Consider the following 25,827-nt stretch of genomic DNA (forward strand, 5'->3'; position numbering starts at 1 on the left):
TTCAGCCAGATTAATTTTAATTTCATCATTAATATTCAAAGCTTGCATTTAATTTACTACTGGTGTCTAAAATCTATCCCTTAGCAAAATCTAGAACCTTTTGTCAAAAAAAAAAAAAAAAAAAAATTAATAAAAAATAAATTCTAGAACCAATCAAATAATTTAGGCTAATAATAATAGGGCCCATAAATGTTCCTCAAACTGGGCCCTTGGATAATGAAGTCAGATAATGGGCCTATTCCAATCGGACTAAACAAGTGTTAAACATTAACCAAGTGGCCAACTTACACATTTGACCTTGATTTGTTTCGTTTGGGGTTGAACAAGTTTTAGAGAATCACTATTCCTTGAAGAGTTGAAGATCTTTCCTATGTATTGATGGAACTATGTAAACTAATTAATTTATCCGCTAATCTTTTTGCCTTAAAAAAAAATATATAGTTAATATTAATGTATCGTTATATATGCATCATACCATATGTGTTTTTTTTTTTTTTTTAACAACCCTCCCCCACAAACTAGTTACTCACTTGGTTAGAGTTCAACATTTCAATGCATATTTCTCACTTTAGGTGCTCCAAGTAACACTGCATTTATTACAATTTGGCAATCTACGCTTTAACATATAGCACAAGAAGTATATAATAGTTACAAGAACTATATAGAAGTATACTTTTAACATTATCACATACTCAATATAGCCTTACGATGAATATAAGGTGACTATGAAAAAGACGTGACATACATATTCTTAATTACAAGAATTTAAAACATACTCCATAATATATTGATCATTTACAAATTGTCGAATACGAGTTGTTCAGCTTGGTAATTATTGATTAAACTTCCTCTAACACCTAATCTAGGAAGTAAACCTATCTTTAAGTTTTAATAAAGAAAGTGAAAGAAAATCTTACGAACAAGAAGTAAATTCCATCTAACAAGTCCTCTTAAACAGAAAATGTCATCATCAATTATTCAATTCCAAAAAAAGATTAAATTTGGACTTGGACTCAGTTCAACAACCCCATGAACATGTCATACGAAAGCGTTAATATTTGTTTAGTTGTTACCAAGTCCACCTTTTCTATCTATTGAAAGATGGAGCGGTTTAACAAACACCTTCCTACAATTTCTACTTAAATATAAATCTAACGTTACAAATTAAACTATACATACATTACAATTTTTCCGATATATGATTCATCTACTCTCAAAAAAATTTGTACTCTAAGCTTTCATTACAACCCAAAAGAAAGTTGTAACAAAACTCCTTTAGATATTTTACTAGTGTGTATATTGATCATCACCAAAATGGGCAATCAAGTGTCTAATGGTTCACCGGTGACCGGAAAAGTGATCCTTCTAGATGGTTCAATCCAAGAATTTGACAAGCCCTTAACTGTGGCTGAGTTAATGTTAGAGTATCCACAACAAATGGTGGTTGATCTAAAATCAACAACAACACAAAAAAAGCCTACTCCTTTGCCAGCTGATAAAACCCTAGAGGTTGATAAAATTTACCTTATGGTTCCTCTAAGGAAAGGTAAACTAGCTCATTTGTCTCCCCAAGAGGCTCATCATATTCTTCTTAGGTCAAAAACATTTAATTCTTCATCGAAATTCATCCCTCTTTTCGCCAAGATTTGTCCTGCCATGAGTAATATTGAAGATAACTATGATAAGTCTGCGGTATCTAAGAGAGAGGTACTGGGTTCCGATGATAGGAAAATGGAAGAGGGTGGCGAGTTTGATGATGAGGGTTTGGATTTGATTGAAAAACCGGATTATCTTAGTAGGCAAGTATCGGGTAAAAGTTGGAAGCCAAGTTTAGACACCATAGAAGAGAAGAAAAATGAGATTAAGAAGGTGTCTAATTGGGTGATTGTTGCAAATAAGGTTGGTAAGAGGATACACTCTAAGGGCTTGGTTTGGGGTTGAAAACACATCAACATTAATTGCATGATGTACTAGTTCATCCATTGTAATATACTTTTCACAACCCAAAATGAAGAAAAAAACGTTCAAAAGAGAGGGTAATTTTAAAAAAAGTTTGATGTAAAAACTTAAGAGAATTGTTATATATATATTTAGTTCATATTGCTTGTATTAATATTCCTGCATTAAATTGCATGAGAATTATCGATATTATTATACTTTTTACAAGAGTTATTCCTGTCAATTATAGGTGTACCAAGGGGGAAAAAATCGTATCTATCTATCTATTTATACATCTTATCATGATAATTATAGTTCGCGTCGTGACTAAGTGCCCAAATAATTAAGTTTGTTAATCTTTTATTTCAACAAAAAAAAATCCACAACCAAAAAATATCAAAAGTATGCAAAGTTTCCTTAGAATTAGGTACAGTAAAAAAATATCAAAGTATGTGAAGTTTCCTTAGAATTAGGTACAGTGAAAAATATCAAAAGTATGGAGTATGTAAAGTTTCCTTAGAATCTTTTTTTTTTTTTTTTTTTTTGGTGAAGAAATCTGTAATATAATTGTAGAGTAAGGCCCCGTTCACTTCACCTTAATTTTGCTGAACTAAAATTATTTTTACTGATTAAAACTGAATTTTACTGAACTTATTTTTACTGAAATTATTTTTACTGAACTGAACTTATTTTTACTGAACTGAAATTATTTTTACTAAACTGAACTTATTTTACTGAATTGAAGTTATTTTTACTAAACTGAAATTATTTTTACTGAAATGAACTTATTTTTACTGATTTAATATATATATATATATATATATATATATATATATATATATATATATATATATATATATATATATAGAGAGAGAGAGAGAGAGAGAGAGAGAGAGAGAGAGAGAGAGAGAGAGAGAGAGATATTAGGTAAAATAATCTATTTTTGTAATTTATATAGTTGGTATATATAACGATAATATATTATGCCAACCATTTAAATTTACATAATATCGTATATAAAAATGGTTGGCCTATATATTATGGGAATATGTATTTGATATACTTGTATATGATATTAGGTTTAGGGATACTGCCTTTAATTTCATTGCCTAACTTTACAACCAAACATACCAAAACAATAAAACTAATAATAATAAGAATAAAATCATAACTTTATTATAATCATAAATTATTACAAGGATTGCTTCTTATTGCATATGACTATTTAAGTTTATTATTCAACGTCCATATGATGATCTTCTTCCTCGATGTCCCTAACTGATTGCCAAATATGTTCTGCTATCTGATTTTGTACTATATCCATATGAGCTTTCCTACCTTCATCAAATATGGAGTATTCCGCTCTTGGCTCAACATTTGCACATCTTTCTGAAATTGGTATCCCTAAAGTGTACAATCGGATAAAATTATGAAGAGTAAACGTTGATAAGATGATTGATAATTGATATGTTTGAGACATTTGTGGCATGTTTTTCAAAATTTTCCATTGCCCCTTAACGTTGCCAAAACACCTTTCAATTGTAGTACGCAATGAAGAATGACGATAATTGTAATGTTCTAGCATTCCTCGAGGTGGAGGACCATTGTGAAATTCCGGCATATGATACCTTGTCTGCTTGTCTTTAATTGAACTCAAATAACCGAGTGTGTTAGGATAACCAGAATCCACTAAATAATATTTTCCAGATAAGAAAATAAAATTTATATTAGAATAAATTATCCTTCTAAAAGAAAATAATATTAAAGAATTACCTACCTAGAGGAGGGTGTGGAAATTCGAATTTAGGATCAGTTAAGCAATTTCTCCACACCGTTATATCATGAGCACTTCCTTGATATCCAACATTGACAAATGTGAATAACCTATTAAAAGAGCATGAGGCTAGTACATTCCAAGTTTTAGTTCCTTTACGTCCTCGAAACGGTTGACCATCACCATCGGACACAACTGCACTAATATGAGTTCCATCTAAAGCACCAACATAATCCTAACACATGAAAAAATTAATTTTTTTATTATTAAATTATGCTTTTATAAATGCATTTATATGAAAATTAAATAACATATTAACCTTAAAAAAAAGGCCAATATAATGAGTTTTCTTGTACTTCTGGTGGTGTATCGGCCAAATCTTGATAAGGACGAATTAAATCACATGACAATCTTGTCAATGCTTGCAACACCCTTCTGAAATATTTGCTAATTGTGGATATTGACTGCTTAAATGTGTCAGCAGCTTGGCGTTGAGATGCCCCTCTTGCCAATATAAATAGACCAATTCCTACTTGTTCGGTCACTTTTACAAACCTTCCGTCCGATAATAAAAAAATTTCTATCATCAATTGGACTAGTCGCACAAACATATCCCTATCCAATCTTAGTTGCTCTTTAAACAAACCAGGATGAACTGTTAACAACCTTGTTATATATGCTGATCCACTTTCACCCCCGATCCTTAAAGGTAAGCGATGAATTGGGGTAAGGAGTCTCAACAATTCATATAGTACCAAAAACAGTATGCATTTCTGAAGTTACTCATTGTCCATTCTACAATATAAAAGCAACAACAAGAAGTGAGATCTCAAATTTAAACAAAAAATATAAAAAAAAAATATATAAAAAATATTAACGTATAACCTTCAATATATAGATGGTTACAAAAAGTATTGTATATTTTTATGATTGTCCAATTCGTCCCACCCAAGTAGTATATATATATATATATATATATATATATATATATATATATATATATATATATATATATATATATATATATATATATATATATATATAGGGGAGGGATCCGGTAAGAACCCCTTCTTATATAAGAACCCTAGTTATATAAGAACCAATCTCAACCGTAGGATTAGATTGGGATGAGCGGTCAGGATTAAAACAAAATAAAAACCATCTTTCCTCAAAAAACACACAACCTAACTTTCTCTCTCTTCGATTATCGTAGTAGTTCATGACTTTCTCTCTCCTCAAACTCCTAAAAATCTCCATAGAAGCTGCAATTTGAAGGATTTTCAACATTTTTCCTTCATTTTTTTTTGCATAAATTCAACATCAAGGATCATAAAACAAGTCAAATTGTTCAATAAAAGTACAAATTTTGGCGATAAAGCCCTAGATTTCGCAATTTTCAAATTCAGGTACATATTCCTTCGATTTCGTTAGATATTTATTGCTTATGTGCATTATATGTTCGAAAACATTGTTTTCGTCTATACATTGTTTTGGATATGTTATTTTGTTCTTCAATTTCAGTAGATTTTTTTGCAATTTCGTTAGATTTTTTTGATATTTTCATTGTGGACAGAGAAGGCGGCAGAGGATCAACGAGAAAATGAAAGCACTGCAAAAATTGATTCCCAACTCCAATAAGGTGCTACTAAATCTACTTATAATTATTAATTATTTTTCCATTTTATCAATGTTTTTTACTACAATATTTTTTTTATGGCAGACGGATAAGGCTTCAATGTTGGATGAAGCTATTGAATATTTAAAACAGCTTCAGCTACAAGTTCAGGTGTGTTATCTTACAAAATTTGATGATTGTATATTTTATGCAGAGGATTGAAATACAAGTACAATGTATTTCCTGTCGTCACTTAGTTTAATTGATTAGCATTATTATACTTCGTATCAATGTTCTAAATTACATGTTCGATTATGTTCATGATCATGTTCTAAATTTAAGTGTCGTATGTTCTAAATTTAGATGTTGTATGTTGTAAAGATGTTATGGGCTGGGTGCGGTATGCAGAGGAAGTTCAGGGGAGTTCCTTTGGTGTGCTGCGTTCCAAAGCTTAGAAAAGTGGGAATCGAGGGTGGGGGAAGCAAAGGCTGTTTTCTAGGGGCTGCATATGGGGAAGGAGACTGACATGAGGCGTTTGGTGGTGGAGAGCGATTGTCTAAGTGTTATCGAGGCACTCCGCAACAAGTCAGAGACTCAGAGGTGTTGAGTTCCTTGCATTTGGTTTTAGATGATACTCCCTCGTTCCTCCACTTTTCATTTTCGGCCGTATTAGAGTATTAAAATAGATTAAGTAATTAAAAATCGGATGAAATATTAAAATTTTATGTTTAGAATTCTGATTTTGATGCTTAGATTGGTCTTTTGTGAAAAAAACGTGGAAATAATGTAACACATGATATGGCTTACTTCCATGAGCCTGGCAATGATCGTGGAACGATGTAAAAAATTTTAAACATAGGAAAAAAGAAACTTTAGAACATAAGTAGACTAAATTTAGAACATAGGAAAAAAAAATTTAGCACATAGGTAAAAGAATATTTAGAACATAGGAAAAAAAAACTTTAGAACATAGGTAGAAAAAATTTAGAACATAGGAAAAAATTAGAACATAAGTAGATTAAATTTAGAACATAGGTAAAATAATATTTAGAACATAAAAAAAAAATAAAAAAAAAAAACTTTAGAACATAGATAGTAAAAATTTAGAACATAGGAAAAAAAAAACTTTAGAACATAAGTAGACTGAATTTAGAATATAGGCAAAAGAATTTAGAACATAGAAAAAAATTTAGAACATAGGTATAAAAAATTTTGAACATAGGTTGAAAAAATTTAGAACATAGGAAAAAAAAAACTTTAGAACATAAGTAGACTAATTTAGAACATAGGAAAAAAAATAAGAACATAGGTAAAAGAATATTTAGAACATAAAAAATAAAAATAAAAACAACTTTAGAACATAGGTAGTAAAAATTTAGAACATAGGAAAAAAAAACTTTACAACATAAGTAAACTAAATTTAGAACATAGGTAAAAGAATATTTTGAACATAGGAAAAAAAACTTTAGAACATAGGTAGAAAACATTTAGAACATAGGAAAAAATTAGAACATAGATTGAAAAAATTTAGAATATAGGAAAAAAAAATTAAAACTTTAGAACATAAGTAAACTAAATTTAGAACATAGGGAAAAAAAATTAGAATGTAGATAAAAGAATATTTAATACATAAAATAAAAAAATAAAAATAAAACTTTAGAACATAGGTAGTAAAAATTTATAACATAGGAAAAAAAAAAACTTTACAACATAAGTAAACTAAATTTAGAACATAGGCAAAAGAATTTAGAACATAGGAAAAAAAACTTTAGAACATAGGTAGAAAAAATTTAGAACATAGGAATAAAAAACTTTAGAACATAAGTAGACTAAATTTAGAGCATAGGAAAAAAAAAATTAGAACATAAGTAGACTAAATTTAGAACATTGGAAAAAAAAAATTAAAACAGAAGTAGACTTATATATATCAAGCTTTCTCTCACAAAGTACTCTAACATTAATATTTTGTCCTGTACTGCCAGTGAGTGGATCATTAAAATTCGTTGTCTTTTCCTCATTACACTTTACTGCTGCTGTTGATCTTGTCCCTTGCTCTTTTGTTTGTGCCTCCTCTCGTACACCTGAATAGGTGGTTGCTGGTGTGCGTCAACTCGTTCCATAGCAATATTCTGTTAAACAATTCCTATGTTCTAATTTTAGAACATTTGCAATAAATTTTAGAACAAATTCAGTTAATTTTAGAACATATGCTAAAACCTTTTAGCTCAATTGGCAGAGCACTATGCAAATGCATAGAAGATGTAGGTTCGATTCCTACATAGGTTAATTCTAAAAATAACTTTAAAAGGAAAATTAAATTAGCTCTAAGTTATATTTTGTACAAGAATAAATTGGTTGATATGATTAACGACTATAGAAACTTTGTTACAACTTAACTCACATACAAACTCTTGTCTCCACACTATGAAAATGAACCTACGTGGGATTCGAACCCACATCTTTAGTGCATTTGCACAATGCTCTACCCGTTGAGCTAGTAGGCTAATGTATATAAAGCATTTAAACTAAAAAAATTACTAAAAAGATAGACATTAGGTTAGCTCATAGCAGTCCTTTAGTACACTTTTTGGGAAGACAAAGACTATCCCATGTTAAGACTAATGCTAACCAAGCAAGTTTTGACAAAAATATGACTAACAATAAAGGGTAGTGCTTAAATCAGAAAGTATACTCATAATCGATATGCATATCATGTGAGGTTGTTTAAGAAGAGTATACATGTAGTACTTACATGATATGCATAGTGATGATATAGTATGCCAAAGTGTGCAAGTAATCAAAGTCTCAAGTAATGAGCATTCATCACTTACCACTTTCTAACACTACAAATTTTGTAATCCACATTATTAGAGTACTATTTTTAATTCGCACATTCTTTCATCAATTCCTATGAAATCACTTCATATCGTAGAACTTATATTTACATAGTAATCAATAATTTCCACACTTTAAAAACGACATATAAATATCATAAGCAAGACACGATTGACGACTCTGTATGTATACATCAGATAACCCAAGTTCAATGACGAAATCAAGTTATCTTGAATGACAGGCTGCAGCATGCAAATTGATCATATATCAGCCATTCTCATTTTCATAAATACAAGTATAAAATAGAGACATGTGATGAGTTGTGGCAGCCTGGTAGGGGACATTCGGCTTAAAACAGTAGCAGACACAATATAACACAACACCAGAAGAAAAAATTTACTTGAAAGTGGTTCCAGCACTTAGTACTTCACACTTTTTTCATTCTTGATACAAGTCACTTGAAAGAATATAGGCAACTAATATAGCCAACACCAAGTGCAACATAACATGTACAATATAAAGTTTAGGATATTTACTTTATAGTTTAGACTTTAGAACATAAGAACATATGCACAAATTATTCAGAACATGATCAATTATTCCAAAAATATATATTCTGCTTCACCACCAAAATTAGCTAGGATAACACAAAAGGAAAAGACTTCATTTATAAGAATAAATGGAAACTTCCATCACCTATAAAGCAAGGACCCTCTTATTGGGAACATCTTGTGTAGCGCCAACCGACCACCCAATAGATCATGAAAATGCTATCACTAACAATTAAGAACACAACAAGACCGTATAACTAATTTAGAACATGCTGAAAAATAGTTTGGAAAAATAGTTTGGAACAAGACCGTATAACTAATCACAGAAGTCATTTCATTCATTTAGAAATTACATAATTAGTTGCAAAAAATAACAGACACATCACATTTTGTACAAAAAAAACAGTAAATCATCAAAAATTGATTCAAAAAAATTGCAAAAAAAATTATAAATGAAGCAAAAAAAATTAGCATATAATCAAACACAATATCAAAAATCAAAAACTCTGGAAAGATCAATTCGAAATTGACGGATCTATAATCAATTGTTTGAATTTGAAGAAAAAAAAAATCAAAAATTGCGAAATTCTGCTAAGATCTGTTCGAAATTGACGGGAAAAAAACCAAAAAAAAATCGAACAAAATACAAGGAAACTAAATCGAAAATATTAAAAACGAACACATAAATTCAATAAAAGTAAGAATAGAAATTATAAAAGTTGAATGACAAACCTTAATTTCTTGAAGAATTTCATGAACTTGCGTTGATTGAGAGGATTTGCAGCAAGAATTATGAGAAGAGTGAAGAGAAAGAAAGACCTGTAACATATTATGAGTGAAGAAGGAGAAAGATCTAGAGGGGTAAGGGTGCAGCTGAAATTACCAAAGTGTCATTACTAATCTATTCATTTTGGACGGTCAGATCTATTCAAATCTCACGGTCCAGATTAGTTCTTATATATAATGGGTTCTTATATAGAGGAGGGTTCCTATATGAGCCTTCCTCTATATATATATATATATATATATATATATAAGTACATGCAATACAATGATTGTTATTTTTATTGTAAAATTAAACCCTTAAGGCTTGTTTTGTATAAGTTCATCTCAGGTATAATGACATTTGTGTGCAATTTTGCATGGATTTTCATATGTCAACGTACAAGGAAATGCATCCCCACCAGCATACTATTTAGCTCTAATCATTGATAATCATGACCACTTATAAGTTATTACAGCCTTTAGGCGCATGCATTATCTCATCAATTCATCACAAAGGGATGTTTTATGAAAATTTAATTACAAAGTCAGTATCATCTCATCAATTGATGACTCTGTACAAACTAGCCGAATGCTGATACTACTTTAATGAGGAATTCGATCTGTAATAAACCGTGAATCTTCAAAAACGTGTAATTTCATTCTGTTGTTACCTATTCCTTTTATAATCAAAGGAGCTTGTACATAAACCGGAGCATGCATGATTTACACCATACAAAATCTATAATAGTAAAATAATAATAATAATAATAATAATAATAATAATAATAATAATAATAATAATAATAATAATAATAATAATAATAATAATAATAATAATAATAATAATAATAATAATAATAATAATACAACGACAAAAGAAATAAAATGAAATTATTTTATTCATATTATAACGAAGGACCAAAGTTTTTATTAAAATAAACACTCATTTATTTCATCATAATAATCTCCACCACATTAGTTTTTATCACTTATGACAAGTCCAAGTCATTTATTTCATCATCTAATTAGGGAGTATAATAGTCTCCAGGAAAAGCTATACCCCTTGACTTCAACCAAAGCAATTTCTGATGATTAGTAGTAAGTGCCATGAAAAATTCCCCATTGTGATATTTAGTTAAGTACTCCAAAACATGGATATAAAAAGAATCACTGTAACCTTTCATTTGAGGAATCTCTTTAAGAGTTGTAGCAAGAAGATTGAACTTTTCTTGTACTGGATTACTTTGTACCTTTGATGACTCAGCCTGAATAGTTGACTTCACAAGCTCTATACACTTATCAATGTCACTCATCCTCTTTTTATTAATTTTACTAGTTTCCCCCAAACTCTTACGCTTTCCTAGAGGAGGTGATATTCTAGAAGAATCATTCTCATGATCTACATTGTTATCCTCGGGGGTTAAATTTAAAGGATCATCTTGCTCATCATCATTGTCTCCTGTGGGTTCTTGATCTTCATAATCGGAAAATAGTGATGCATTTTTTGCCATTGATGGGGAGATAGCAAATTTATTGGTTGCAGAAGTGCCCTTAAAATAAGCATGCAGCAGATCTTCATTAGCTAATGGCCTCTTCAAGAATTGTATAGGTCTTCCTTTATGTTTCTATATAACAAAATAATTACGGTAACTAAAATTACTACCATACATCATTAACATAATTTGAATAATAGATGACAGAAAACAAAGTTTAATACCTTAACAAATGCAGCCCACCTATCATCTTGTTTGATGAGAGGGCAGCCAGTAACTGCATCAAAAGCAAGACCCGTCCAACCAGTACCCGTCTTCAATTCATACCAAGCTATATATTTTCCTTTCAAATCTGCAAAATGATTTTGCAGAGATTTCTCAGAAAAAATTTGTCCAGTTTGCGCATTCAAATTACGCACAATTTTTTCCCAATCTAACTTTGAGTTTCCATCTAATTTGTGTTGGAGAAGAATCTCCAAAAAAAATTTAGTAGTGTCATTGGTGAATTTGGTTCTCGAACCCATGAAGATTTGAAAGCTACAAGCTCGACTTGGATGAACTAGAGCTATGAAAAAGAGATTTTTATAGGCACTATAGAGTACTATGAAGATACTTTGACATATAATTTATGATCTTTATTTTTCCAAAAAAAAAATTGTACAATACTGTGAAATCTTACACACAATATGCGTGCTAACCATATATATGTACTCAATTTAGGAATTTACTTTCAAAATAAAATAAATATCTTAAACAATCCTTTTTAAACAAAAATTTATATTTCTGTTTAATAGTTAATTACATTTGTTTTTTTTATGCAAATAATTAATTACATTTGTTGAACATAAAATAAAACATTCTACAATTTTTTAAATAAAAGTCAAACACACTGACACCATATATATATATATATATATATATATATATATATATATATATATATATATGAGACTATTAAAATATATAGTTGATCGTTAAAATAGTTTCTAAAGCAGCAAGTTGGAGTTAACGATCTCAAACCAAATGACTTTAGCACAATTTATGACATGCATGAAAAAAATATTGTTAATTAAATTTTTTGTTTGAATTGTCAGTCAATTTTTTACTACGTATATGTTGGTTAACTGCATGTAATTTACAAATAATTATAGCAAATATTGGTAGTTTGATTGATCATATCAAGGCATGTGATATTTAAGCAAAAAAAAAATAACGACATATTGGTAGTATTGTATAGATCATGCATATATAATCATATATGAATATCATATTTCAATATCTTATTGAATTTATTGTAATTGATTAGGTATGCTATTACGATGAATTTTGTTACCCTTTTATAAAATATAGTACTTGTATTTACCAAATATCACCGACTACAATATTATCAATAAGACATAATATTTAATACTTGACAAAAAAAAAAGATATTATATTTTATAACTATACAATATGTGATAAAAGTATAGACAAAATGATGCATAAAAAAAATATATGTGAAGTATTAAAAAACCTTGTACGACAATATTTTGCAATATATGGAAAAAATAATTTACATAAAAAAGCCTAGTAAAAAAAAAGCATCAAAGTACATGAACTTAAATTAATTTTGCTGAAATTATTATTGCTGAGCTTAAATTATTTTTACTGAACTGAAATTATTTTTGCTGAACTGAAATTATTTTTACTGAACTTATTTTTACTGATTAAAACTGATTTTTACTGAACTGAAATTATTTTTACTTAATATTATTTTTTTAAGGTGAAGTGAACAGGACCTAAGTTAATATCCTCAATTCTCATGCACTCTCTCCTTTTTTTATTTATTTTTATTTTTATTTTATTTTTTTTGCACTATCCTCCTAATACCTTCCATCTTTAAAAATAAAAAAATAAAAAAAATCCTCCAATAACTTTCACTTTCACTATTTTTTTTCCTAATAACACATCTACTATCCATTTTAATTAATATTACAAAAAAAAAATATATCTATTTTATTATATCATCCAATAAAATTCTTTTTAGAAACCCCATAATACAAGGAATCTATATTATTATTAAACATTTTTTTCCTAACTTTTTCGCACAACACTTGAAAATCAATATTTAAAATTACGTGTGCTTCATTTTTTTTAAAATAATATAATCACCATAAGGTTCACTATTTTCAATCACAATTGTTTTTCTTTTACATTTTTAAAAATCACTTAATATCCACCTTTTTATTAATCTAATAAGTATCAAAACAAAAATAGCGTGTTTCCTACACGTGGCCGATTGACACACAAAAAACACTAACCAGATAACCCCTGTCGGAGTAACATCTGATCGAATAACACCAGGCCGACCGAGTAAACCCTAACAAAAAAACCCCAATCGAGTAACCTTTGACAGATCAAGTAACCCCTGACCGACTGAGTTACCCCTAAACAAATAACCCGATCACACGATGTGGCTAGCCACATATGAAACTTTGTGAAACATAAAATGTATATATCATGTTTTTTATGCGACTAGCCACAACGTGTGACTACTTGCAAAAGAACAAAGTAACCTTTAAAACATTGGTAATATTTCAAATAATCATTCAGTAACTACCTTATTAATAATTCAATAATCATCAAAAAAAAAAAAACACAACACGTTTTTCATGTGACAAGGCACCAGTGTGGCTGCTTACAAAAGCAAAGTCGCTCCTATGACATTGATGGAGTAACCCTTAAAACACTAACGAGGTTACCTCTATAACACTGGATGAATAACTCCTATAAAACTGATAAAGTAACTCCCATAATAGCTGGACACACGGTGTTATAACAGTTAGTTACCACATCAAAATCAACTTCCCGTATATGAAAAACAATTTTTGTTATTAGATTTATTTTTAATATTATTCTGTAAAATATATATCCCGTGCATTTTGCATGAGTACACTCTAGTCTTTTATATAATTTAAAAGTCAGTTAATGAGTTCTCTCCAAAACCTCAATCCTCAATTTTCATGCAGTCCTCTCTTTTTTTTTTTTTTTTTTTCTCTTAAAAACAAAAATAAACCTCGAAATAACTTCCACTTCTACTGTTTTGAATATTTTTCCTAATAACACATATACCATTCATTTTATTTAAGGCATGTTCCGATTTACTAAAAACAACTGAACTGAACTAAAATGAATTGTTTATGAGAGAAGGAAATTAGGAATTAAATTGAATTGAACTAAACTGAACTGAACTGAAATTAAGCTGAACAGAACAGACCCTTAATACTTAAATGAAAGTCCATGCAATGCATGGTTTTTAATTTTTATACAAAAAAATTCCACAAAAAGATAATTTCTTAATTAGATCATATAATATTGATCACACTTTTTTTTTTTTTTAACTATCTTTTTTATTTATTTATTTTTTAACACTAACAACTACCCATTCTACTTTTTTTTTTTTTTTTTTAGGGATACCAATAACTACCAATAAAATTTTCACTTTGTGTTGTTACTTTCGCGTAATATATCCTATGCAAAGCACGGGTATGCTCTAATTTTTCTTAAATTTAAACAAAATTTCAACTCCTCCAATGTAGAAAATTCCCAATAATACCCATATATATCTTTTAGAACATACATAGAGTATGAAAATTCATTTCCACATTCTCTGACAATAACCCACTCTTTTTTCTCTTAAAATAAAAACGCATTTATCAACGAAGAGTAGGTTACAGTATTTGATTCGGATATTTTCTGAATCATATACCCGCTCCAGCTCTTTCGCTCCAAATCCATTTATGTAAAATTCAAAGCAATGTGGTCAATTAACCCCTTTTGTTTTTAACTAAAAATTATTTTTAAAACTATTTTTCAAATAAAATGTAATGATTTATTTAGCATTGAATCATTTAATATGAGAATTATAATATGCAAATTTTAAGTAATATATCAATACACATAATTATATGAATTAACTATGTGCAATATAATATTTACGTAGCTACACATAATTTGTTAATGCATAAGAAAATTTAATATTATTTGTTTTAGCTAATTTTATTTGTACAATAATAATGATAGATCACACAAGTGTAAATTAATTATATATATTATATAAATATGTAAGAGTTACCATATTAATCATATGAACATAAAAAAAATATATATATACAGTAAAGTAATGATTTACAAAACAAAATTATACTTATAATACAGTAAAGTAATGATCTACAAAACAAAATTATACTCATAATATATGGTTGAATTCACCGGCAGTGTCCACATGAATGGCTTAATATATTGATATCTCGGCCTTTGTCAAGAAGATGTGCAAACGGTGTCTGATACTGTGGAATTAGTGATTGTGGCGATGTTACAAGAATTGACCGAGACTTGACATTCAGGCAAACAATGTACAATTGATGGATATGGTGTAAGGGTTTCAACCATTTTAAGTGTAATGTTTTCATTTTGGTTAGTATTTTTTCGTAGATGTTTCGTATTCAACTTTGGTTTGGATTGTTAGGTATAAATTTTTAATAAAAATAGAGACTATGCAATGTATACTTATTTAGTGTTCTTAATAAAAAATTTAATAAAAAATTGTCTTTTAATAACTGGGAGGAATAATATGGAATTAGTTACTGCATGCATGCGTCAACTTAATTTTAATATGGAGTAATTTGTAGGTACTATTGAGAAATTTATATATATTTTATAATTTTCTTATCAACTCTATATATGTAACTAACTATAAATTAGAATTCATGCATTTTTAAGTAGGTTCATTTTCCTTACAAGAACACCAATTGAATCAAAACTACACATACTTTTATAAAAGACTTGTCCTGACCTAATTTTGGATTTAGTTGGACAAAAATTGTACTGTAGTTCCAATATCAGTTTGAACACATGGTTGATATATATATATATATATATATATATATATATATATATATATATATATATATATATATATATATATATATATATATATATATATATATATATATATATATATATTGAATTTGGTAGAAAGAATAAAAAGTGTGTAATTATTCCTTGAGGAGTAAAACTAATCATTGAGGACTTAATTCAATCAAGATCGAGTAGAACAAGAATATAGATTATATCCTTTGTACAAGAAAAAAAAATACTCCTTATCGAAGATTCCAAAACTACTGAATTACTCCGTATTTTTATTGAAGATTTACTCCGTATTAGAGTAAGGCCTCGTTCACTTCACCTTATTATTTGTTGAACTGAAATTATTATTGCTGAACTTAAATTATTTTTACTGAACCGATATTATTTTTGTTGAAGTGAAATTATTTTTGCTGATTCTTTGTTATATTTCTTCTTTAAAGTTACTGATTTTTACAGAACCGAAATTATTTTTACTGGACTGAAATTATTTTTGCTAAACTAAACTTAATTTTAAGAACTGAAATTATTTTTACTGAACTGAAATTGATTTTACTGAATATTATTTCTTTAAGGTGAAGTGAACAAGGCATGAGTATTTTAATGCTTACAAAAATTCCAACATGATTATGCTTTCAAGTTTTAGTGAAGTAAAAAGTACAAAGTAATAAGGCACTGTTCACTTCACTTTATTTTTGCTGAATTGAAATTATTTTTACTGAACTGAATTTCTTTATTTTTACTAAACTTATTTTACTGGACTAAATTAATTTTACTGAGCTTAAATTATTTTTATTGAACTAAAATTATATTTGTTGAATTGAAAATATTTTTACTGAATATTATTTTTGTAAGGTAAAGTGAACAGGGCCTAATTTTTATACTCTATAAAAAAAAAAGATTTTTATGCTAATGAAATTCCAACATGGATATGCTTCCTTTCAAAAAAAAGTTTTAAAAAAAAATAATTAGCAGTTGTGGGTTTGTGCTTTGTAGCATAGAGGAAATTTTTAACATTAAGGGGCGGATATAGGATAATTAAGCGGGTGGACACTTATAATTGTCAATTCAAAACATATTTGTTTTTTATTCTATATATTTCATGTTAAATGTGAATATATATATATATATATATATATATATATATATATATATATATATATATATATATGAGTGGTGAGACACATGTCAACCATGACGCTTACTATATTTTCTAGTGATAAGATGAATATTACATAATTGTACAAGCAAGAGCTGATGATGTCTTATATTGTTAGGTTTTACAGTAATTCAAATAACAAAGAACTACTTAAGATTGTGGGAACAAAACCTAAATTGTGTATGATTAATATCAAATTATACAACAATCCAAATACTAATCAAAGTATTACAAACCAAGCACCAAATATACAATGTAATTCAGAAATTACAAAAGAAAACACTAATGTGAAAAATTCTATACTTGCCTCAACTCCAAGCCTTCACCAAGAACATGAACATGAGAATGTTGATGACCACTTGAGTCTCAATCCTTGATACAATATCTTAGGCGTGTACACACTTTCCTAAAGAGGTTAATTTCCCCACAACGGTGCTTGGGTTCAATCCGGAAATCCTCTTTGAGATACAAAAGACAGCAATTTCGTTCTTTGCACTAAGAATCGAAATAAAGATGACAAATTCACCAAGATTGGATTAATTGAAAGAGTTTTTCTCACAAAAGTTTGCAAGAAATTTGAGAGAAAATGTAGAGAATACTTTTTGGAGAGATGAAGAATTAACTTCTGTGTGTTTTCTTTCACGAAAATATGTCTTTTAATAAAAGACTCAACCGTTAGGAAAAACCGCAAAACAGAGAGGCGCGGGCGCGACACCTGGAAGCGCGGGCGCGCCTCCCAAAATCTGCGAGATTCCACAAGAAGGCACTGAAGGGCGCGGTTTAGGCGCGACCAGCAGCGCAGGCGCTCCACCAGGACGCACGGGCGCGCCAACCACACCCTTCCAATTTGCTGATTTCCAGAGAGGTGCGCGGTTTAGGCGCGCTCTCTGCGCGGCCACGCCTAACTTGCGCGGGCGCTCTTCACGGGAGCGAGCGCGCAACCATCAACACTCTAAATATCCAACATATATTTACTAAAATAGTAATAAAATCTAATTTAATTGTTGTTTATTCCTCCACACTTGAAATAGTAAGAAGTTTAATAATAAAAGCCACTCGTACTGTTTAATTATTTGTGTCAAAACTAGTGGTTAATTGTTTACTTGTGTTAATGAATTGTTTAGTGGCACCTTAATCTGGTCAAAACACTAATAGTTACGTAGTACCTGAGAAGCTATAGAATATGTTCAAATTTCTATAATTTAATTAGAAATAGAGAACATTATTGAAGAATATCAAGTTCCACCGAATATAGCACGACTTAAGAAAATCTTGGTATGCACAAGCTCCTTCCTAAAAGGTAAACTAAACCACAAAATAAGATGAACCACAAGCCACAACGTTCCTACCCGCTTGAGCGCATGTACAAGTATGATGCAAATATATATATATATATCCCAAAATGATCCATATATAGTGAGTATAAACATTGTCCTTAGCTTGAATCATACCAAAGTTGTTCAAATAAATAGGTTTTAGTCATCAATGATGATCAAAATGTGTTGTTAACCTCATATTTCTCCCAACTACTTATCATAGAAGATCTCATCAAAGTTGATGCCCTTTTTCTGGTTGCATCCCTGAGGCTCTTAGTCAACCCGCCGAGGTCGGGGAACCGGAAGCATGGAGGAGTGTGCCCAACGTACTGCTAGAGCCCAGCCCGGGAGGAATGCATGGTTCCCTAGCAATTTTCACCCATTTAGTCTTCCCTTCGGTTTTAGGAGCAGCTATTGGATGCAACTCTGTGGACCGCTTGTCGGGCCTAATAGGTGGGGCGGACAGGGATTCCGCAAGGGCCCCCCTCTTCCCGGGAACAAGCGGAGTGAGAGCAAAGCAAGTTCTTGCGGTCGGAGAATCTGTGGCGTGGTAGTTTATTCACATTCCACCTTATTCCTTACTCATCTCTACGTACAAGTATTATAATACTTGTTATTCACATTCCACCTTATTCTTACACTTCCAACTTAATCTTTACTCATCTCTTTTACTTTATTCTTTCATTTCTTACCTTCGCTCGTTTTTTTCATGCATTCCTCAAAACAAGAGTTTACAATAAGTGAGTCAAACTTTTGAGAACAAAGGGAGCATAGATTACAAAAAGGGAGCATGTCCTTCTTACATAGACCCTCAATATTTTTCAGTAGGCTAAAATCTCACTGGTTGCATTTTCATTGCGGGGGAATGGCTTTGCTCTAAGGTCCCACATTTGACTCGTTTGAGCAATTCTCTTGTAATTTGTAAAATAGCAAATATGATAAGCATCCCTTCAGGCCCGTCGCTGGCCTATGGCAACTGGGGCGACCGCCCTGGGCCCCCAAAAAAAAGCCCACGTTGTTGTCTTGCTGAAATGAAGCCTAAGAGGTACGGTTCATTTCCATCATTCAAGCTTGTGTAATACATTAACTTCTTTCCTAATATTCAGACAATCTCCTCAACTTCTTTCCCCTAATTTTCGGCCATAATATTCTCTTTCCAAAGTTATTTGATTTCTCCAAAAAAAACGTTCAAGCTTCAATCTAATCCCCAAGATGTATTTGTATACAATTTTCAATTTCAGTCAGATGAATTGGGGTTGTTTCGACTTTCGAGATTCAATTGAAGAAGAAAACGATCAAAAACGGTAATTTTGCTCATCAATTTTCAACGGGATTTTGCCTAATTATATATAATACTTGCATATACTCCTTAATTCATCAAAGTATCTCGTCTAATTTTTATAGCTGTTTTCGAGTTGAAGAACAATCAGAAGTTGGGGAAAAAAATTGGGAAAAAAAATTCAATTAATTGGTTGAGTTTGGTTCCTTGAATCCTTGGTGAAACAATGGCTTCCGAGTTTCAGATTAATTGGTTGATTTTCAACGGTAATTATATTCTTATTTGTTTGATAAATTGATTTTCCTAAAAATACTAGTGTATAACATGTACTGTATTTTCATAATTTCAGATTTGAGATATTATTTGGAGTGCAATTGTTCAAATTGAGGCATTGAGCAGAATTTGGTGTTAAATCTTCAATTATCAGGTGTTTTTGCTCTTTTTTATACTTTTATTAATTTTCATTATTTCATATAATGTTGCCTAGAAGATATTTATCTGGTAATGATAAGAGGAAAAAAAGAAAAAGAGTTAATAGAATCTCAAAAGGGTTCCATTGACAAATTTTTTACTAAAGTAGTACAAGTAGACGAGTTATCTCATGAATTGGGGGAAAATGAAAATCATGAACAAGCTAATGAGGACTTAAACAATGTTAATAATGCCAATGACCCGAATGAGAATGCGACTCATATGAATGAACCAATGGATGCACCAAATGCATCCAATGTTAATGATATAGGCATTGATGAACAAGTAGTCCCTCCTTTCGATTTTTATGATTCTAATAATTGGGGTAATCTTGACAATAAAGGGAGGGATATTTTAATTGAAAAAGGACCCATAAGAGACTTGAACCTTGTGTTTCCAATTGATGACAAATTAAGGCATTTTTCATATGCCTATTATACTAAGAGGCTTAGCCATGGTGAGACTTTTGATAGAAAATGGTTGGTTTACTCAAAAGCAGCAGATAAAGTATATTGTTTTTGTTGTAAATTCTTCGCACCTCAAAATAACAAATCTTTTTTAGCAAATGATGGTGTGAATGATTGGAAACATCTTAGTGAGAAACTCAAATTACATGAAAATAGTGTTGAGCATATGACTAATATGAACACGTGGAATGAAACAAGAGTGAGATTAGAAAAGAACAAAGACATTGATAAAGACTTGCAAGAGGCAATTTCAAAGGAAAAAGAACGTTGGAGGCAAGTCTTAATTAGAATTGTATATGTTGTGAAATGTCTAGCTAAAAATAATCTAGCTTTTCGTGGATCTAGTGCAAAGCTTTATGATGATAGCAATGGTAATTTTTTAGGTATAATTGAATTGATAGCTGAATTTGATTTTGTAATGCAAGATCATGTAAGACGTATTCAAAGCCATGAAATTCACTATCATTACCTTGGTCCTCAAATTCAAAATGAGCTTATTTCTCTTTTAGCCCATGGTGTTCGGACTTCAATAATAAAAATAGTAAAAGAGTTAAAATATTTTTCTGTAATCCTTGATTGTACCCCTGATGTGAGTCATCAAGAACAAATGACTTTTATAGTAAGATGCGTGAATGTATCAGATGATAAAATCAAAATAGAAGAATTTTTTTTAGAATTCTTAAAAGTAGATGATACTTCTGGATTGGGACTTTTAAATATATTGTTAAATGTTTGTAAGTCTCTTGATTTGGATATTGATGATATAAGGGGACAAGGTTATGACAATGGCTCTAATATGAAAGGAAAACACCAAGGGGTCCAAAAAAGATTGCTTGATATTAATCCAAGGGCTTTATACATGCCATGTGCTTGTCATAGTTTAAATCTCACTCTTTCAGATATGGCACATTCTTGCATTAAAGCTATATCTTTTTTTGGAATTGTACAACGCATATACACATTATTTGCACATTCCACTAAAAGGTGGAAGATTTTAGTTGATAATGTGCCAAGTTTAACTGTTAAATCTTTGTGTAATACAAGATGGGAGAGTCGAATTAAGAGTGTTAGAGCTATAAGATTTCAATCTCCTCAAATTAGATTAGCTTTGTTGGAATTGTACAATTCTTGTCATGATGATGTTAATATTGCTAAAACAAAAAGTGAAGCTGAAAGTTTGGCTAATTCGCTTGCAAATTTTGAATTTTTACTCGGCATGGTAATTTGGTATGACATTTTATTTGCTAATTATATTATGAGTAAAAAGTTGCAATCTAAATCCATGAGTGTTGGAGTTTTAATGAATGAAGTGCAGGGTATAATCACATATTTTGAGAAATATAGAATTGAAGGGTTTGAAGCTAGTTTGGAAATTGCCAAAAACCTTGCACTTGATATGGATATAGAGCCAACATTTCCAACAAAGCGTCGTATCATTAGAAAGAGGCAATTTGATGAAATTGAGAGTGAAAATGATGATGAGGAACAATCACCCGAGGAATCTTTTAGAGTCAATTATTTTTTGGTGGTTGTTGATATTGCAATAGCTTCTTTGAAAAATAGATTTGAGCAATTGGAGGTATTTAATAACATATTTGGTTTTTTGTTTGATGCAAAAAGTTTGAAATTGTTGGATAATGATGATTTGAGAAAATCCTGCACAAATTTTAAAACTACCTTTACTCATAATAATTTTTCTGATGTTGATGTAGATGATCTTTTTTCTGAATTGAAAGTGTTACAAATGACTTTGCCAAATGATTTGATATCAGCATTTGAAATCCTTGAATTTGTCAAAGCTGCAGATTGCTATCTAAATGTTTCCATTGCATATCGAATCCTATTAACTATGCCGGTAACAGTTGCATCTGCCGAAAGAAGTTTTTCAAAGTTGAAGTTACTAAAGAACTATTTGAGATCGTCAATGTCACAAGAAAGGTTGAATGGTCTAGCTACTTTATGTATTGAGAAAAATATGTTAGAACATATTGATGTAGAAACGATTATTAGTGACTTTGCGTCCAGATGCTCGTAGAAATATTTTCATGTGAATGTTAGACTTTGATTTCAATCGTAATAAAATGTCTTTTTTTTATCTTTTTTTTTTTTGCATACCCAAAAATTTTAAATTTTTTTGGTATTTCATGTGAAATAGGGCCCCAATTTATATCTTTGCCCCGGGCCACTGAAATCTCATAAACGGGGCTGCATCCCTTAGAACAATATTTTGTGCTTGCGGCTCATTCTACATTAAATTGGAGGCACCAAAGTACAACGACTACTAAGCTAGTAAATTGTAACTTTGTAATCCATCAAAATTATGCTGAAACTTTGTAAGATCTAAGAAAGGTAATGCAAATTACTACTTTTATTTTAACCATTATGTGTTGAAGATTACAATAGTTGAGCAATTGGATCTCTATTAACTTTTAAGCTAAGCAATTGACAAATCATCGACAATTCCATCCACTCTCTTTGGTGACTTCAAAGCCATTAAGAAGCATAGTAGTAGTAATAATCATTTCATGGCTGCATTTTTTAATTTTTTTTTTTCATGAATTGGTCCATTGTATTGTAAGCAATGATAAGTATATTTAGGCACCATACCAAAAAAAAAATAATAAAATAAAAATAAAATGGCTTGACATGCTAAGAAAATTATTTTTCTCTCTTTATAAGTACTCCATATAAAATTAATTTTAATACTGTTATTGTGAAATGTGAATAACAAATACTTGTACGTAGAATGGAATACTATTATTGGGACAAGTATTTGCTTTAAAGTAGTAACCCTATATAGTATACTATGTTTCAAATATACATATATATATATATATATATATATATATATATATATATATATATATATATATATATATATATATATATATATATATTATGAGATGGAGCATTGTGGCCTATATGGGTAAGTGGACAGAAGTCTGAATTTCAATCAATTCCGTCTAAACTTGTTGAACTAGACAAAATTTATAAAAGTTTGGATTGAACTTGATTTCAAAGTTTCAAATCTAAAAATTTCCGGACTAAACATGAACTCAGTCTCTTAAAGTCCAAATTTTAAAGTTGTATTTTTAAAAAAAATTTCTACTTTTTATTTGACTATAATTGAGCTATAAAAGAAAAATTTATCATTATAAAATTTGGATGAAATTGGATGAATTCATACATAAAGTTTGGACCTAACTGAATTTGTGAATAGTTTGAATCAAACTTGAATTCTAATACCCGAATCCAAAAATTTTAGATTGGATAGTCTATCCAATTTACACACCCAAATCATACATAATACGAACTTTAACATAATAGATTATACTTCGTAATTGATTGGTGATTTTTTTTTTCTTAAATTATTAAAGTATTTCCATTTATTATGCTGGGTTGTGGAGAAACTATATGTGACTTAAGGTTGCCTTTCTCAAGGCCAAAACCCAGTAGCCCAAATCTGTATACATGCAGTCCAATTCCCTTGCTCATGCTCATGCTCTTTGTATGGATGAAGAAGTAAATTTTTTCGGTATGTGTGTTAAGCTTAAATTACACTATGATTTTTTTTTTTTTTTTTTGAGCTTTTGATCCAAATGAGTCAATATAACAATGAGATTTTAGCCGTATTTTTCTGAAATAAATCAACAATTTTTATCTAGTAACATTTACATAATCAAATCAATAACTTTTTATTAAATATGAGCCCATATATATTGATTTATTTATGAAAATATCATGATAACTGAAATATTTTTATTGATTTATTTATAAAAATACCATTAGAAAAACAATTTTTTTTTTTTCTTTTTTTTTTTTTTTTTTTTTTTTTTTAATGATAGACAAAGGTTTTCCACATATGCCTTTAATCTTCGTCATTAGGGTGAGAATTTTTTTAGTTGGATTTTTATCACGGAAAATGGCTGGTAAGGTCCCACATTTTTGGTATTGTGAAAGAACAAATTTATTATATGCATCCCTTATAACAAATTTTGTGCTTAGCCTGCCCATTCTACATTAAATTGGAGCCACCAAAGTGAGTCAATAGCGGGACACAACAAGCTGGCTTTCTTATCTAGTATTATACTATTATAGCATCATATAGTATGTGATATTATGATGATATGTTAGGCCAATCTTGTTACATTTAAACCATCAATTGTTGCTAGAGTTGTGTCATTTGTAAATTGTGATTGCTCTATCTTTTCTTGTATGGGAAAATATTATTTTAAAATTTAATAGCAACTACTTGTACCTTGCAAATGACTAGACTTTCCATCACAAAATTTTGTAATTTTATTTGGTTTATATTGTCTATAGCTAAATTTTTATCGAATCGTACCAAGATAAGTTGGCTGACTCTAAACCAAGTTAATTGAAGAACTTAGGTATGAATTCAAATCTAATAGAAGTAATAAATATATGTCTACTTTTTTTTTTTTTTTTTTTTTTGAATAAAAATTTCATATCATGTCTACTTAAGTGTTATTTGATCCGGGTTGAGTATGACTCAAGTTTAGTCGGTTTAGATATCAATTTCAAGTCATATTTGGTGTCGAGTACAATTAACATCAAACAAAGTTCTATATAAATCGTAACTAGCTTCCATTTCCTTAGGTATACTCAATCTGAAACATTATCATTTCAGGTCGAATTAAATGTAAATCTACATGAACACCACGATAAAATCTGCCGATCCCGGCCATATAATCTTCCAAAACACTTCATGGTAAGTCTCTATCACTAGCTTAATTAACCCAACCAAAAAGCTCGTCCACTAGATTATAATTTGTTGCGTAGAAATCTAAAGTTGCATGAACTGATGATGATCAGAAAAGCACATCTGACTTGCTCTTATCTTCAATAGGCACAATAACAATATCCAAATACGAAATAACCTCTATTTATGAGGGGGTCCTACAGAATATATTGGCCCCAACCTCCAATAGCTAACTTCACAATTTTTTGTTTTGGGCATGCATATAATAACAACCCATAACTTCATGGCCTTCTTTAATTTGTTTGGTTTTTTGGCAACTTAAACGTATGTACACCACTATTTCATCACTCCACAATTGGCCATAATTTAATTTTTGTAGAGTAATTGCCATGATGTTTGGAGTCGATAATAAGAAATCGAAAACTTTCATGTTCTTATATGATGAACTATTATTAGATGTCTCTATCATGACAATGATCAGTGAGGTACTGAGGTATCATGACAATGGAGAGGGACGGGGCAGGGAACTACAAATC

The 25,827-nt window shown here is 29.9% G+C and overlaps 2 protein-coding genes and 1 pseudogene across 2 annotated transcripts; 2 read left to right on the top strand and 1 right to left on the bottom strand.

Moving 5' to 3' along the window:
• Positions 1–765: 765 nt before the first annotated feature.
• Positions 766–2,589, top strand: LOC110734311. Its single transcript, XM_021914409.1, has one exon. The coding sequence runs from the start codon at positions 1,315–1,317 to the stop codon at positions 1,939–1,941; it is 627 nt and encodes a 208-aa protein (XP_021770101.1). The 5' UTR covers positions 766–1,314; the 3' UTR covers positions 1,942–2,589.
• Positions 2,590–3,172: 583 nt separating this feature from the next.
• LOC110734595 lies at positions 3,173–4,323 on the bottom strand. Its single transcript, XM_021914759.1, has 3 exons — positions 4,069–4,323; positions 3,716–3,947; positions 3,173–3,627 (listed from the first exon to the last, which is right to left on the bottom strand). The coding sequence occupies exons 1-3, from the start codon at positions 4,321–4,323 to the stop codon at positions 3,173–3,175; spliced, it is 942 nt and encodes a 313-aa protein (XP_021770451.1).
• A 14,962-nt stretch (positions 4,324–19,285) lies between these two features.
• LOC110734312 lies at positions 19,286–22,666 on the top strand (annotated as a pseudogene).
• The last annotated feature ends 3,161 nt before the right edge of the window (positions 22,667–25,827 follow it).

Source organism: Chenopodium quinoa, unplaced genomic scaffold (genome assembly GCF_001683475.1).
Source record: "Chenopodium quinoa cultivar QQ74 unplaced genomic scaffold, ASM168347v1, whole genome shotgun sequence".
NCBI lineage: Eukaryota > Viridiplantae > Streptophyta > Magnoliopsida > Caryophyllales > Amaranthaceae > Chenopodium > Chenopodium quinoa.